Source organism: Tamandua tetradactyla, chromosome 13, assembly GCF_023851605.1.
Source record: "Tamandua tetradactyla isolate mTamTet1 chromosome 13, mTamTet1.pri, whole genome shotgun sequence".
NCBI classification, from domain to species: Eukaryota; Metazoa; Chordata; class Mammalia; order Pilosa; family Myrmecophagidae; genus Tamandua; species Tamandua tetradactyla.
In genome coordinates, this window is record NC_135339.1 from 29,216,544 (window position 1) to 29,234,192 (window position 17,649).

Consider the following 17,649-nt stretch of genomic DNA (forward strand, 5'->3'; position numbering starts at 1 on the left):
CTTTATTCTTTATCTTCCAAATAGTTCCTTCAATTCCTTGAACTCAATAATTACCTTGCTGCCTTAAGAGCCTCAAACATGCTATACCCACAACCTGCAACTTTTCCCCCAAATCCCACTTGGCTGGGCTAAGTCCTGGTCATCCTTTATGTCTCAACTTAAATTCCAGTTTTCAGGAAAACCATCCCCAATTCACTCACAAGCTTTGGTCCCCTTGCTATATATGCGCTCCTTTATAACATTGATCACACTTCTAATTAGATAATCACTTCTAGAATTTTTGTTTATTGTCTGGCTCCCTCAATAGCTTTAAGCTCCATGAAGGCAGAGGATTTGTCTGTCTTACATACTGCTTTATCCTTAGTATAGTACATGGCACATAATAGGTGCTTAATATTTGTTGGATGAATGAATGAACAAAAGTGTCTGGACTTTTTCCAAAAGGTAGGCAAAGAACTCATAGTATAATATGAAATCTCTCTATGTGATTTAAGATACACCTTTTCTTTATAACCATTTTGTTTCCCTTTTATTTCTGCAACGTACTACCAGCAGGCAAATGTCCAGAAGTAGCACTAGCAAAACTTAATACACATAGTGGGTATTGACATCTATAAAAGGTAAATTTGTGCTGCTTCAGGAGGTTGTATACAAACAAACATACTTAGTGTGATCCAGCTGAACATTCCTGGGGAAAGAATTTGGAGTCAAGATACAAAAAAGGGATCAGGGCCATTTGCTGTGAATTCCTATAGACACTTTCATCTGTGGGTAAATCCTGAATGTATTTCATTTCCTAAAACAACTCCTCCAATGAAGCTATAGCCAAGATTAATATGGGATATAGGATCCCATCCCTACTTATAAACAATTTCCACCCAATTAACTTTGAAATCAACAATATACGCAAAAATGGCTTCCCAACTTGTTAAATTAGGGCTTTAAGAATATGGGTAGAAATGCTGTTTATAAACAGGAGCACATAGAAGCAAGATTAGGCTTCAGATGCCCAATATATTTATTTGTATTTTCTATTTTTATTCACTACAGTTTTCCTACGTAGTAAACCAAAACTTCTCATTATCTTATTATTTTAATGCATTTTAAAAATATATTGGAGAAAGCCACTGAAGCCGAAGGAGCTGAAAGGAACAAATCTTGGAAGAGAAGGGAGAGACCAGCAGACACTGCCATGTGTCTTTCCATGCAGCAGAGGAACCCAGGATTGCTGGCAGCTAGTCCCGGAGAAGAAAGCCTCATCTTGATGATGCCTTGATTTGAAAATTTTTCTTAGCCTCAAAACTCAAAGATCAGTACATCATGCCTGGTGAGGATATGATGAAACAGGCGCTTGCACACCCTGTTATGTGTAAGTGAAGATTAGGGCAACTCTCCAGAGGGAAACTTGGCAACATCTATGAACACTTAAAGTACACAAAATGATGGTTCCAGCAATTCTCCTGCTGAGGATTTATCCTATAAACACAATCTCTTATGTGTCCAAGGACGTATGTACAAAGATATTCACTGAAGCATTGGCTGTAAAAGAGTGCAAACAACCAATATCCCCCCAGTAAGACCATAGTTAAATTAAAAAAAAAAAATCCATGCAAGCTTTCCTTATTTTATCTATGCAAGGTATGGATAAAACAAATACACAAAGAAATTCTCGGAAGTTGGTTCCAAATGTTAGCTATAGATGAACATCCCCTTTGTAATAACAGAGGTATTGGACATCCTTTTCCAGTATTCAGCTCACTTCTAGGCATGCCTCCAGTTACAGTACCCTCTTATGTGACCTTCAGACCTGCATTTCCAACTGCCTATTACACATGGTCCCTCTGACTCCTCTGATTCAAGACATATATCCCAAATCTATATCAACCTCCTCCACAAATCGGTCAGCTCTTCCATTTTCCCAGTCCTTGCCAGTGACCCTGTCTTTTCCCCCAAGCACCTGGCTTCAAACTTGGGAAGTAATTTTTTTTATTCATCTTGCTATCTAGTCACTCACCAAGTTCAGCTTGATTTCTTTTCTTCTAAATATCGCTCACTAATGTCTTTTCTTCTCATTCCCACTGCCTCCACCCTAAACCAACCAGAGCCTTTAGTCCCTGACACCCCCACAGCTTCCTGTGGCTTCATGGCCCCGTTCTTTTCTAGTCTAGCCCATTCTTCCAGACGTCTTCTCCTCAAATGCTCCCTTTCATCATGTTACACTTCACAATATGCAACCTTAAATGGTTTCCAGTTTATTTTGAAACCAAGTCTAAACTACTCTGCTTTGTGTTTAAGGCTCTTCAAAATCACCTGGCTTTACTCTCCTTTCTTGTTATGTCAAGTTTCCTCCCTATTACATAAAACATTATTATGATTACTGTGTCTTTATCTTTAGACAAACATGATGAGTTGATCCTAGCCTGAAGGGACTCATCCCTTCTACCTTCCTCTTCAGTCTTTTCTTATCTGGATTCCGCGCTCTTATATATCCTATCCAAGTACTTGTGGTTTCCTATGAATATTTGCCTTTGGGCCTTTGTACTTGCTTTCCCCATCTGCCCTTGGTTTCCTCAACCTCAAGTGTCACCTCCTGGGTTAATTCTTCTTTCACCCTGTTTTCCAGGCTGAGTAATTCACACCATCTTTTGAGCCACCATCGTATCCTATACATACTTCTGTTACAGCCCTAATTATGCGATACTGCAATGTTTTGTTTACACGTCTGTCTGATTGCTACAGTAGATTGGGAGCTATCTGAGGTCATGTATTGGTTGCTTTTGTACATCAAGTATTTGGGACTCACTTTAGTAACTACGTAGGTATTTGTTGAATGCAAAAATGAATAGGTGAGTAAATGTCAACTTAAATCCTTCTCATTCTTCAATATTCAAATAAAACACTAAGTCTCTGAAGCTTTCTTTGACATTTTTAGTAATCTCCCACCTCCCTGAAGCCTAATGGTACTTAGGGCCTGGACTATAAAAAGGAGGACAATTTATATAATTGTCTCTTTGAGAGCAAGGACAAATATTTGTATTGTCTCTGCCATTGCACCTATCACAGTGCTGAGTACATAGTAAAATATTTCCTTTTTGATTAGAATTATATAAATCCTGTGCTTGGGAAAATAATGATTACCAGATTGCCTTGTTCAGAGAATGGGTAATTTATAGTCCTTCCTGGTTATTTTTCTTGGTAGTGTGTTCAATTCTTTTTAGTATCTGAAATTGTTATGGTTGAGAAGTGGGCAGGATGACACTTGAATGATTTGGCCTTATTAAAAAAATTTTTTTTTTTGGTTCAATGTATCTTTTATATCCAGAAACTAGTGGGTTGGACAGGACTAATCTAAGAAAATAGTGTAGGTGTCATAACCTGAGTGTTCACCAGTTTCCCTGGACTGACCAGATACCACTGAGTGTTGTCCGTCATAGGACTGTGACAACCTCTCACCAGTGTTTTCGGCCAATCTCAGGGAGTGGCATCAGATATGTTGAGAGTAGAAGGGTAGATGCTGCCCTTATGTTCTTCAGCTCCACCCCTTTGCTACATCTTATACCAACTGTCTCACTCCTGAATTAAATCTAAATATCTTGTTTTTCTATTTTTCCATCTATTAGTTCATTCACTATTTCTGTGTGACTACATGGGGCTTAGTATATAAAGGCAAAACCAACAGAATCTCTGTCCTCAAGGAGGTCAGTTGGATAACATGATGGTAAAAATGTTTGTGACATTATAGATAGGATTTTTAGTACTGCCCTATGCTGCATTTGAAAAGCACAATTCAATATATGAATATGTCTTTTGACCAAAACCCTTGAATTAATGTATATATTAATAAGATGCTATTATTAATACTAATACTATTACTTTTCTATAATATGAATATTAAATAAGAAAAATATATCACTCTGCTTACCTACCTAGAATAAAAATTAAATAGAAATGAAGTCATATTCTAGTAATAACTAGGTGATTAGAGAGGCAAAGTAATTTTTGCATGACTTTAACTACCAGTAATTATCTACAAAAGCAATACACTTCAACCACACTATTCACTAATATTGCGTTATAATTTTAGAGAAAGTCACTCCAGGAGCTAAGGCCAGATCCAGGTTTTGTGATACCCAAAACACATATAATATGGGAACTCTAGAAAGAAAACAATATAAAACTAAAACACAAACTTAGTATAGGGCTTTGGAAATAGCCTATGCTCGTGAGACGTCCGGAAGCTTAAACTACATTAGCTTCATAAAAAAGTTGACATGAAATTTAAACACTAAACAATGTTCTATGAGAATTATTACAGATAATGTATCTTTCAGTTTTATTGTTTGAACTTTCTGGAACTGTTTTATAGAAGATGGTGGTTTGTTGTTGGTGAGTGTTGGATGGAATTCTACCTTGCACCATTGTAATAAAAACTGTTAGAATCTTCATAAATAAAAAAAAAAGAAAAAAAAGAAAAGTTGACTGTGGTAGGGATATAGTCTCTCTACCTGTCAGTCATATTAAGGACACACTTGAGCACTGGGGAGAATAGTGTTCATTAAGCTGATGTCAAAAAGTTTCAAGAGATATAACACATGCAAAATGAGAAATCGGCTTTTATTCTAATAGGCTTTATTTTATTATTTGGCTTTCTTTAAAATTTCAAAAAAGGTGACATTATAGATTCAATATTTAATACTGCCCTATGCTGCATTTGAAAAGCACAATTCAATATATGAATATGTCTTTTGATCAGAATCCCTTGAATTAATGTATATATAAATAAAATGCTATTATTATTACTACTACTACTCCTCTCCTATAATACTGCAATGTTTTGTTTACATGTCTATCTGATCAACTTAGGGTTGAGTATAGATCATAAATACTTTCTTTTTTTAAAATACAGGCTGTAGACCTGCTCTTTCCAATACAGTACTTAATATGTACCTATAGCTTGAAATGTGGTGAGTATAACTGAGGAACTGACTTTTTTTTATTAAATTTTTTTAATTTTACTTTTTAAATACCAAAAAACATAACAAACGCAAATGTTCCTATTTTGATCATTCCGTTCTACATATATAATCAGTAATTCACAATATCATCACACAGTTGCATATTCATCAGCATGATCATTTCTTGGAACATTTGCATCTATTCAGAAAAAGAAGTAAAACAAAAACAGAAAAAAAAATTTATGCATACCATACTCCTTACCCTTCCCTTTCATTGATCACTAGCATTTCAAATTAAATTTATTTTAACATTTGAGGAACTGACTTTTAAATTATATTTAATTTTAATGCATTTAAATTTTAAATCTGATAGTTAACTCACTTACTGCAAAAATTTTTAAGTATATCTAGAGTGACTTGGGTATGTCACTCTACTTTCCCAAAGGCAAATTTTATGAAATGTAAATACATATTATTTCCAAGGAAGATTTAGCATCTGAATTGAGATGTGCTACAAGGATAAAATCCACACTGGATTTCTAAGCCTTAGTATGAGAAAGAGAATATAAAATGTTATAAATAATTTTCATATCAATTACATGTTGCAATGATAATATTTTCAATATGTGGGTTAAAGAAAACATATTATTAAAATTAATTTCTCCCAGGTTTGTTTTGGGGTTTTTTGTTTGTTTGTTTGTTTTTATTTTTTAAAAATGTAGCAGCTAGAAAATGTAAAATTCCATACATGGCTAGTGCTATATTTTTCTTGGGCAGTGCTGCTTTAGACTATGAGTGTTTTTGCCAAAGGGAGTGTTTGAAACCATACAGTTAGAAGATAATACTTAGGAGGATCAGGGTAAATGGAAAGCAATCACCAGGCATTAAGAACAGGATATTTTTACCTTACTTGAGGTGGTGGAATTCCTACCACAATGCAATCCAACTGTACTCGGGTTCCTTCTGGAACTTCCCTGCTCCGTAACTTTTGAGTGAACCGGGGAGGTTGCCCCAGAGGTTCTTCATAGTACAAAGATGAAGGTGAAGACCCTGGGGTGGTGTCTCCACCAGATGCCTCACTGGCAGCCTGCTCAGCTTCGCGCCTTTTGGCTTCCTGCTGTTCAAGGGCGTGATTCACTTCATTATCTCTGGTATCAGTAGGGATGGGGATGGGAACAGAAGATCTTTCTCGTCTTTCTGCCAGATCTGAGAAACTGGAGCTGTTTTCCTGAATAGCTTTGTCTTGAGATTCCACTTTGCTCTTGTGGTTTTTGCAGGCACGAGGTCTAATCCTTTTGGAGCTATGAGCTTTGAAAAGGGAGGACAGCTCTTCAATGAAATCGGCAGCCTTATTTAAGAATACCTTTTTGGACTGGGTTTCAGAACTATACTGTCGCTTTTTTGCCTCCTGGAGGCTCTCCTTAGAGCTAGCAGGACTTGGAGAGTTATCTTGGCAGACTTTAGGGTCATTGCTTGGTGTAGGTGAGTGTTTCATCTGCTCCGAAGAAAGATGTTTTCGAGCTTGAGCTTCATCTGCTTTCTCCAAAGGGTCGTGATTGATGGCCAATCTTGCCAGATTGACACTTTCATCTAATTCTTCTTGGCTCAGAAAGGCTGAAAGATCAGGAAGGTCATCCTGGCCTCCTCCTCCTCCTCCTTCAGCAACTCCAGTAGGACTGCCAAAATGGAAAGGATTGGAGGAAGGCCCTGCTCGACTCCTCTCGTTGTTTCCCCTATGTCTGGTTTCTGCTAAATAACTCTCTCTTAGAAGCTGAGATATGGAAGTAGAAGCTTCGATGCTGTCGTCTTGCATGCTGTCACAAAATAACAGTAACAAAAAACCTGGATCATTTTTAGAGAATAGCAAGTCTATATATTATAGCACTGCAGATTCTTAAGAACTTAGAGCTTATAATAAAAAATATTGCTGAGTTGTGATACTTTTACAAATTTTACTTTTAAGACCTATAGATTATTTTCAAATTGTAAGATAAATAGGAACTGAATGAAGTTTCCCTGAAATTGAAAATAATGATATGGATGATTACCACTTTACTAATGCTTTAATTTTAGGTTCAATGATAAAAGCTATTATATAACTATAGTGACATTAAATACAATTTCAATACATAATTTTGATAATGTCTATGGGCTTTTAGTTAAAAAGTGTTTTCAAACACAAATAAAGATTTGTCTCTCTACTCTCCCCTTCACTTTGAATATAATAGAATTATAGAAATTAAGAGATATTGACAACATAATCTCATCTAGGTACTGAAAATATAGACTTGATGTACTTCATGAAAATAAATACTGCTTTCTTTTCTTTTTTTTTTTTTACTAGAGTCAAGCTGTTTAAATTCAATGGTGTTTATAGACTCAATCTGCTTTTAAAAACTCTGATGATTTGCCTTTACAAACCAGGTATAATTAATTTAATTTGCAAAGATATGGCTTAAGGCCTAGATTTTTTTTAATCTCTTAAAGTAGTATTGGTTAAAAGGGGATATAGAAGACAGCGGAATAAGGTTACAAGGCAGATTTTTAAACAGTATGTTCTTTCCTAACTTTTGTATTTTATTTATATGAATATATTACCAATACAAAACTAAATATTTTTTAAAGACTTAAGAAAATAGTACAATAACTTTAGTTCAAAGAGCCCCTGGACTAGAAATTTTGGTAATGCACACAAAATGTACACTATTAATATTATATCCACTTATTCATTCAAACTGTTAAAGGAAGATGGCAAACTATGGCCCATAAGCTGTCATGTCCTGTCCCCCACGTGAAAGATGCATGTAACAGATTACGTTACTCTTCCCATTGACCTTGACTTTCTTAACCCTTTGTTCTTTCAGTCACCCCCAATCAATTAGAAATGGTAATGGAGATAGAGACTATTTGTCATTCTTAGCTACTATACATTGAGCTTTGTACTGGGAAAACAGAGAAGAAAGTAATCTTTAAATTTCTTCTGGATTTAAGAACCTAGGATAAAACTTATTTCAGTTATTTCCTCTCTTTCCTTTATACACTAGCCTTAATATAAGGCTTCCGGGAATTGCCATAGTTTCCAAACTTGTTGAGTGCTATCCCAAACTAACTTCTCAGTTGGCAAAGTAGGCAGTCACCTTGAGAGGACAAGTAGAGATCATTAAAAGGATCACCTACAGCAAAATATTTTTCCTCGTGCCTGCCACAACCTGAGATTGCTGCTACTGGAACCACTTACTTGGGTCAAGTCTATTGTGCCTTAAGAAAACATGAATTTAAAGAGCAAAGATATTGGATGGGTACAAAAGTCTATGTACAAAGATGATCATTGTAGTAAAAATGCTAATATTAAAAATTAGAATCAGGTCCAATAATAAGACATCAGTTAATTACTTTATGACATACCCATTAACTAGAAGTATGTGGTTATTTAAAATGTTTCAATATAGTGAATGATATACAAAATAATATAGGAAAATGTAATTTATATCCTTATTGAAAATGTGTCTCATTTGCACATCAACTATGTAGAAAAACAGTTAAAGGACTATGAACTATGGTACAAAATGTTATTTGAACATGTAGTGAATAAACTGAAAATGCTTCTCATTTGTAAGCCAATTATTTCATTAGCCTCGTTTGGGTTTCTGTATATATTTAAATGTGAGGGGGTGAGAATTAAGTGCTTTATAAATCAGGGTGGTCTTCTATTAGTTGGATATTACTGTATACTACATTTTCATGTAATTTTACTTCTAACTCTTTATCTTAAGATGGCTTTTACCTGGAGGCAACATGAAATGAGCATTGGCCTTTGATCCAGATGGGTCTATAGTTTCACATTTAGGCTTCATCTCTTAGCAGCTATGTGACTTTGAGAAAATTACTCAACTTCTCTGAACTTCATTTTACTCATCTGTAAAGCATGGATATTCTCTATTTTATAGGGGAGTGAGGACTAATAACGTCATGAATGCAAAGCCCTAAAGCAGGCTTCTACTATAGTAGGCATCCAACTGATATTCATAAAAAGCGATATTTAGACAAAGGTGATGTTAATGTGGAAGAACCTGCATAAAGTTCACATTTATGGTTGAAATAAAAAAGAAAACACTCATATAAATATGTACTAGCCTCTGCCTGTAGTTCAGTGTTGGTTTTTAAAAGGGAAAAAAAACAGTAGAGGTGTGCCTGTTCTGATGCTGATGGCCAGGAGGAATTATGATAACAAAACTTGTAGGTATTCAAAATAAAGCATTTCTTTAATGTTTTAATGTGGTATTTATGATTCGACATTTTGGAGTTAGACCCAGTTTTTTTGTTTTGTTTTTTGGCATGGACAGGCACCAGCAATTGAACCTGGGTCTCAGGCGTGGCAGGCGAGAACTCTGCCACTGCGCTACTATTGCCTGCCCAAGACCCAGTTTTGACACTTACTAACTGTATAAACTAAAGAAAGTTACTTAACCTCTATAGGTCTCAGTTTACTCATCTATAAAATAGGGATAATAATAGTAGCAATCTCAGAGGTCGAAGTGATGGTTAAATCAAATAAATGTGCTTGGCATTTAGTAAACATCCAATAAATGATAGTTGCTATGATTATATAACAACTATGTCCACCTATCATGGTCTCCATTTTATAGATGAGAAATGGAAGTAGAACTCATGAAGTGACTTGATCCAAGGACAAACTTTGAAGAGAAACTGTACTCTAGAGAAATTAATTCTCGTTATTTCAGCGTATTGAAATATGTGTAGACTCATGAATAAGTTGTCTGGCCATGGGATCTTTATACATATTCTCTTTGCTTGCGCTGTTTTCTATCCCCATTACCTTCACTACCTCACCTGGCCAAGTCTTACATGGTTTTGTGCTCTTAGCTTAGCTGTTACCCACCCTAGGATTTCTTCTCTACCTGAGTTTCTCTACTTTCCTGTGTGCTCCCAAAGCTCACTATCCTTACCCCCATATACACCACTTATTACCACATATTAAATGCACCATTTTTTAAACCTTCTTCACTTCCTGTACACCATTATATCTGTATACACAATGCACATAATAGGTGATCAATAAATATCTGTTGAACTCTTTTGTTCGTAAGAACTTTCTGCTAAATCTACTAATCTTTTATATGTTAATTGTAGGGTAAAGTAGGACAGATAACAGGACAATCATATTTACAAAGAAAATTTACAGATTCAAAGAAAAAACAAGCTGGTAAAGGCAGTCATAACTTCAAAGCGACTTGTAAGTGAAAATTTATGGTAGATAAAACAACCGGAAGTATGCTTTGGTTTCACAATGGAAGTATCAAAGAACATCTGATTATAATCAGAAAACCTGGGTTTGAATCCCAGCTTTAACACTAAATAACTTTGATAACTTGAGCAAGTCATTTAATGTGTCAGAGCCTCAGTATTCCTTATCTGTAAATGGGAAAATAACAGTTAGAAAGGTTTGAGATGAAAATGTATATGTATATAAATTGTTAAAGTAATAAATATCATCTAAAATAAGAAATGCAAAAATGTGTCACTTTTTTCTTTAAAGCATTAATTTAAAAACTATCTGTTATGAAAATTAACCTTTAAAATGTCCAGGTGCTATTATTGATGACCTCCCTTTAATTCATACACTTAGTAAATATTTATTGAGAATCTGCTATGTCTTGGCACTGTTCTAGGACTGTAGATTCAGTGGTGAACAAAAGACAATTCCCTGCCTTTGTGGGCCTGACATTTTAGTGTGGAAGATAACAAATGCTAAGAAGAAATATAATGGAAGGCAGGAGAATCAAGAATAATGGGCTGGGAGAGGTATGCTATTTTAGCTGGGAAGATCAGGCACAGCTTCTAGATGCTGAAGAGAAGTTAGCCATGCAACCCATCTGTGGGAAAGAATGTCCCTGACAGAAGAAGAGGTAAGTTCTAAGGTCTGAAGCAGATGAGTGTGTGATATGTTTGAGTCAAGCCATGTGTTCTGGGAAGTGAGTGGAAAAGAGGAGTGGAAGGAAATGAGGTCAAAATGGTAATCTGGGGCCAGGTCATGTAAGGTCTTGCAGACCATGGAAAGGACTACAAATTTTACTGAATGTATGGATGAGAAGCCATTTTATGATTTTGTGAAGCAGATGACATGGCTTTTAAAAAGATGTATCTGGCTGCCATGCAAAGAATCAGTTTGAAGCAGTGCAAGTATAGCAGCAAGAAGACTAGTTGGGAGACTGTTGCAATATGCTGTGCAAGCATGGTGGTGGCTTGGAGCAGTGAATGTAGTAGTGGGAGGTGGTGAGAAATGGCCAGATTTGATGTGAACTTTGAAGGGAGAGCCAATAGGGTTTGCTAATGGATTGAAAGTGGGATATTAGAGAAAGAACAGTCAAGGGTGATGCCAGTATTTATGGACTAAGCAATTGGATGAATGGTGGATCATCCACTAGGAAGGGGCAAGAACAGATTTCAGGGAAGTAAACCAGGAATTCTCTTTGGGAGACATTTCATCTCGGGTGTTCAGAGTGACATTGGACTTTATTTCTTCTTTTCTGTTTCTTATAAAATTGAAACTTAGATTTTATACTGCTTTCAAAACGAGAATGGCTAATTGCTCCTAAGAACAGATCATGGTATGGTTGAAATGGTTCTGGGTTGGAAATGGAACAATGTGGCATCAATCATAAAGACAGACTATAGTAAATCATGTAAACTTATTTGGCCATACAGAAAGGGTATTGAACTTTAAGGTAAATTTCATAAGAATCATTATATTTCTATGCTATTTTCTTTACTTTGGTAAATATCTCTATTTTTGTCCTATGACTTCTCCCAAAAAGAGGATCTGCCCTAAAAACTTGCTGAAAATAAAAGAGTTGGATTATAAAAAGAAAAAATGGATGCTGATACCTTTGGGCATGTGTCTCAACTCATGTTAACTCAGCACCATCATTTATAGGCTCTAAGGAGATCTTGTCAGAATATCATAGGCTTAAACTCATGTTTCAATTAAAACATGAACATTTAAGCAGGGGCGTTGACTGAAAATTGGCAAGACCTAATATAAAGTAACTTGAATCCAAACATAAATACTGAAATGTTGTCGCTATGAAGTGTCATTAGAGATTCAAATAAGAAAACAAATCTGCTTTCTAGGTCAACACACATAAAAAAGAGGCTAATATTAATATTTATTGGAGAAGAAGCAATGTGCTTAGGTAACCTACCTGTCTACTAGGGATGACAAGCCTGCCCTGCTTGTTTCACACGTTTGTTTGTGAATGTACTTTAAAATTGGTGAAAGGTAATCTGTTTCTGCTGATACAGCAGAACATTCTAATGCCTAGAATGTTCCTTAGGGGAAGTATAAAAGAAAAAATGAGAACGTGTTCCCTTTCTTCAGTGCCAGTATTAGCCTGTTTATCTCCTTTATCCCATGATTTCATGTAAGAGAAGTATCTAAATCAGTTCTTTTGGAGAAATTCTTGCTAGGTCAAGAACCAAATCCCAGTACATAGAAACCAGTCCTGGAGATTTGGGTACAGATTCCCTTTTTAAAATTGGCTGCAGATGGGTTGTACCTTAAGATAAACCCTTTTTCACTGTTTCAATATCCATCCTCTCACTGTTACAATGATCATTCCTATCTATCTTAGTTCTATTTCTAGTCCATTTTTGGTGTAATTGGTATTTGTAATTTAATAAATCAATATATACTATATTACCAGATTAAGAACTTGAAGTATATGATAACATGTCTAATAATATGGGAATAATATGATAAGGTCCCTTCTTTCAAAGATCTTTCCATTTGAAAGAGGAAAAACATTAGTAAAAAAATACTGAATAAATGTATAAATGAGAAGAGAATGTTGAAATAAAAAGGCAAAGCAGAGGTGATACATATGGGAAGTCAGTGGCAAACTGTTAAATGAGTGGATGTTCCTTAGACAATAGGCTAAAATTTAGTAGGCGGTTCTCTTACTACTGTTGTTTTAACTGAAGTGATGAAGACTGGAAGGTAAGAAATAAAGTAAAAATTTAGTCTGGGTAGGAGGATATGTTTTCATAAACAGAAGATAAATAGGTAGGGGAAGCAGTCGTGTAAAGGATACTAAAGCCAGAGCTCAAAGTTAGTATACACAAAGAAATAGTGTAAAAGCAAATTCTACAATATGTAGAATGGCTAACGGAAGGCAAGCAAGAGACTGCAGGAATCTAGGTCCAAAAATTGCTTGGTGGGTGCATGCGTGGTTCAGTGGTCGAAGGCTTGCCTTTCATGTGGGAGACCCAGGTTCAATTCCCAGGCTGTGCACCACCACCGCCCCCCCCCCCCCCATAAAAAAAAAATGCTTGGTGGTAATCACAAAAATGATAGACATGGAAAGTTTTATTATCACCCTCAAGATCAATGATAAACTTGGGTATTATATAGGAAATCACAAATGAGAAAACTTTGTCAATCCCTAGTAGCTTAAAGATTAATTTTAAATAAGAAAAATAAGGGAAAAAATGAAGATTTTCAACCTTTAGCCTCTTAATTTTTCTGTCATTTTTTTTAGATGATTAGGAATTTGTAAAGAGGTAACTTCCCTAATTAAATTGACATGATACATTTGCTAGATTTGGGAAGGAGTAAGTATCTGAAATAGGCTTGTAATGTCAAGAGCTAGTCCTAGTTTAAGCACGAGGTGGGAAATCTCTTTTGGGACCCAACCTGAGTATAGAGCTCACTGTGACCCCAAGCAGAGGTCTGTGCACACGGAGCTTGTCAAGGTGACTCTAGATGTACATGAGCTCCAAGAACTCTTTAGTGACTGTAGATAAATAGTCACACCAACTTTTGTGTCCATCCAAATATGTCTGCTGAAAATATGAATTTAAATTTCTAAACACACCATTGCTCTAGTAGTTTTAAAAGCACTTTGTCAACTACGAAGCACCATAGAAATTTAAGAAAACATCTCCATGGTTCTTGCTTCTTCTTTAACTACTAAGAGAGGGGAAAAAAACGTTGAGATAACCCTTCCATTTTTCTACTTTATTATAGGTAAGAACACCATCCGATCAGCAACACCTTCATCAAACCTCAATCTGAATGAAAGAAATTAATTATTCTGTTATCAATACCATTTTGTTATATGTATATTTCTTATATTTTTAGGGTAGTGAGAGTCTATTGCTTCATTTACATATAGGAATTTACTGTTGAAAAGTTCAGCTGTTTACTAACCTTAGTTCATTAAAGCTCTCAAAATAAGATCTGATCCACCTACCATCACATTTCTTAAAAAGTAATTTTGCAAAAAATATTTGTGAGTTCCAAAACCCAGACTGGCTAATAACTCATTCAGTTATGCTTCAAAGTTTATGAATTATAGTTCTGAGTTCCATTCCACTCAATATGTGCCTTTGTAGGCATTTGTAATAGAAACATGTAGTAGAAACTGTATTCTATAGTATAGACATATGAAGACTGAGGTTTTAACACATTGTTATGGGTTCTAACAGCATTAGCCATATTCTATAAGTAGGGATAGAGATAAACTTCCAGTATTTGGATAATGTCCAATTGTTTGTTTCATAATCCATTATAAGATTTTGTAATGTCTATAATTATGTGTCTTGACACCTGTGTTAGTATCCGTATATTTCAGATTTTGTGGAAGAGCCTTGATTTTAAATATTTTGCACATTGTCAAATCATGTGTCAGACAGCATATCTTAATTTTTGTTTTAACAGTAATATGGTTATCATAGCTATAACTATAAACATTCTCAGTTTCCTAGAAAAGGACTATGAGTGTTATCTGAACTTAAAAGTTATTTTTAGGGGGAGACTACAAAGTTATGCACATTTTAAATTTAGAGCTTTTAGAATTCATTTCATTATTACTAAGATGAAAGTAATGGAATCATTTTTCTTTTTGAGAAAGAAAACTGGAAAGCTGTTTTATTTCTTTCAAACCGAATGATGCTAGTATCGTTAACAAGTATACGTAAAACACTCTTAAAGTAATAAAATTTCTTAACACCATTACTGTAGTGTTCACTTTCTGGGAATGGAAATACAGAATAATCCATCTTTTATTTTCCTATATGGCTTTTTATAGGAAAATTATTTAAAATATAATTAAAGATGTGCACCTAATTATTGCTAATAGTGCAATGTGCTGGGCCAAACACTTGCCACTGACTGTCAAGTGTCTTTCTGATGTGGCTGAAAAGAGTGAGGGAGAGAGACAGGGAGAGAGAAAGGAGAAAGAAAGAGCAATGTCCTTTGAGCAAGACTTTCTGCAGCTGTTGTGTACATTAATCCAGGGAGCAGATCTCCCAACACTAAATATAGCAAGCATATCCTTTTACATGATAAAAAAATTTAAATGAAAGTCTTTAACTATGGAGTCATATTATTTTAGATTTGATGTTCTTTAAGAAGGAAATAGGCATTGCACTCATATTCTGTATATAAACACCATTATATTAATAAATGATTGACTGGAAAATGCCAATGATATATGTGGTATGCCACAACTTCCTCTTAGGACCCAAGTAGGCTGTGATCTCTGTGAGCTTTATCAATCCTCTCCAAATTATTTACATGTAAAAAGCTTTATTTTTCATACAATTTTGGGCCCCCCATATATAGTTAGAAAGTTAACCTGGGTTTCCCTCTAAGCAACAGTAATCAGTGCTCTGAAATATCCCTTTCCCATTGTCAGCGCCCTGTTATCAAAACACACTTGTGAACTTAAATCTGGATATTACCTTTCTTTTTTTAGTTGACCCAGTTGAGGATGTCCAACCCAGGCACTCCACTGCGATGATAATTATCCAAGGAGAACTTTTAGATGAAAGCACAGGAGTGAAAATGAAAATTCTTCATGCCCTTGGAAACAGAGAGTAGCCGTCCATAGAGAGTGAGGAGTTAACCTTAGTTTCAGTGAAGATGGCTGTGAGAAGCTGGGCAACCTGTCACCACCGGAGCCAGAGCATTTGTCAGCTCACAGGTCCCAAGTTATTTTGAGCTGTATAAACCATGTGCCCGTGAAACATTCCACCTGATTGGACAGGAGAAATCTGAGCAAAAGGATTCCATACCTATGGGGGGGTGCGGTGGCGGGTGCCAATCAGTTTTTCCACCTATAGAATTTCAGTTATAGACAGAGGCCCAAGCTATTTATCGATTTACGTTTGGAATTAGAATACTAACCACATTACGCCACATCTCATCTGTCAAAGAAAATGGCATTAGTTTTTAAATGTCAATATTTTACATTGGTATCAGAAATTTTTAAGAGTCTTATCTTTAATTAATGGGAAAATTACTCTAATTTAAATATTGATACACTTTAGGAGATTTGGCAATGAGAAACCAATATAAAGCTGAGGTTTACATTTCAAAGCTGAGAGTTTTGTTTGTCATCCAAAGGCTAAGCAAAAGCTGAGAAGACTGCAAATCTCAAGAAAATTAAAAGTTGCTAGAGATCTTGAAAACAGAGAAAAAGAAAAAAACATCAGCCAGATTATATACATAGGAACAAATTGGTGTTAACAAACTTCTTCAAAAAAAGTTAATCAGATGCTACTTAAAAATCTAAACTACATTCCTGGTTCCTGCTCATGCAAAAAAAAAAAAAAATCAAAATTGCAACGTGACATATTAAAATTCTTATTCATTTATTAGCACCCAGGGATAAAGTTTTGTATATTATTTTGTAAAAATGTATACCAGATGTCACCTATCACAAGCATTACCAATCAATAAGAAAGAATTCTTAACAAACCAACATTTGCACAAATATCTACTATTTAGTCAAGATATAGGTCCTCAAATATTAATTTCATACATTTTCAGAAATATGAATTTGGAAAAAAGTTAACCCATTGCTTAGCACATCTTACATGATGTTATAGCATTATTGATTTTGGTAGAAGCCCAGATTTTGAAAATTAACATATTAATGCCATTGATTATTACTTTTTTATTAAAGAAGTTGTAGGTTTACAGAACAATCATGCAGAAAATACAGAGTTCTCATATACCCGCCTCCAATATGACTTTTGCATTAGTGTGGTACCTTTATTACAATTGATTATTTTTTTAAAAAGGATCATTCTTAGATTGTGATAGCATGAAATATACTGGTTTAAATCTTACTCTTTTAATTAAATTACACAGCTGCCTCTAGAATTCCTTCTCATTCATACATTCATTCATTCAACAAATAATTACCAAACGCTTACTTTGTATCAGGCACTGGATGTAAAGAAGTGTACAAAACAGACAAAAGCTCCTGAATTCATGGAATTCACAGGGAGATCTTTTTATCCTTTTCAGTCATAGTGAGACTACCTATCGTACAATGAATAGTTACAAAATTTATTTACTGTGATCATCAGCGTTTTCACTACACATTTTGTTGTGGGCTCTTTATTTACACAGGCAAAATGAAAAAGGAAACTGAGGAAGACTTTTAAATAATTCAAGTCAAAAGAATTATTACAGGAAAAGCGAAAAGGAAAAGGGTATTAGGAGGAACTTGATAATTAAGTTAAGTTATCCTCAAGCTCTCAGTAATCTAGATCTTCAATATACAGGTTCATTGCTCTTACCTAATCCTGTGCTGTAAGACCACTTAATTATGTTTCTGCATATTCTATTTATGTGAATGCTCCAACAATTTCTTTTTATTTT

The 17,649-nt window shown here is 35.0% G+C and overlaps 1 protein-coding gene across 1 annotated transcript in view; it reads right to left on the reverse strand.

The window, feature by feature from the left end:
• MYPN (myopalladin) overlaps positions 1 to 15,956 on the reverse strand; it is a 93,614-nt gene extending 77,658 nt beyond the window's left edge. Inside the window, exons 1-2 of the mRNA XM_077125118.1 lie at positions 15,720 to 15,956; positions 5,861 to 6,769 (exon numbers count right to left, since the gene is read on the reverse strand). Coding sequence (XP_076981233.1) covers positions 5,861 to 6,768 — 908 coding nt within the window. The 5' untranslated portion in view covers position 6,769; positions 15,720 to 15,956. The remainder of the gene's footprint in view (positions 1 to 5,860; positions 6,770 to 15,719) is intronic.
• Positions 15,957 to 17,649: the final 1,693 nt, after the last annotated feature.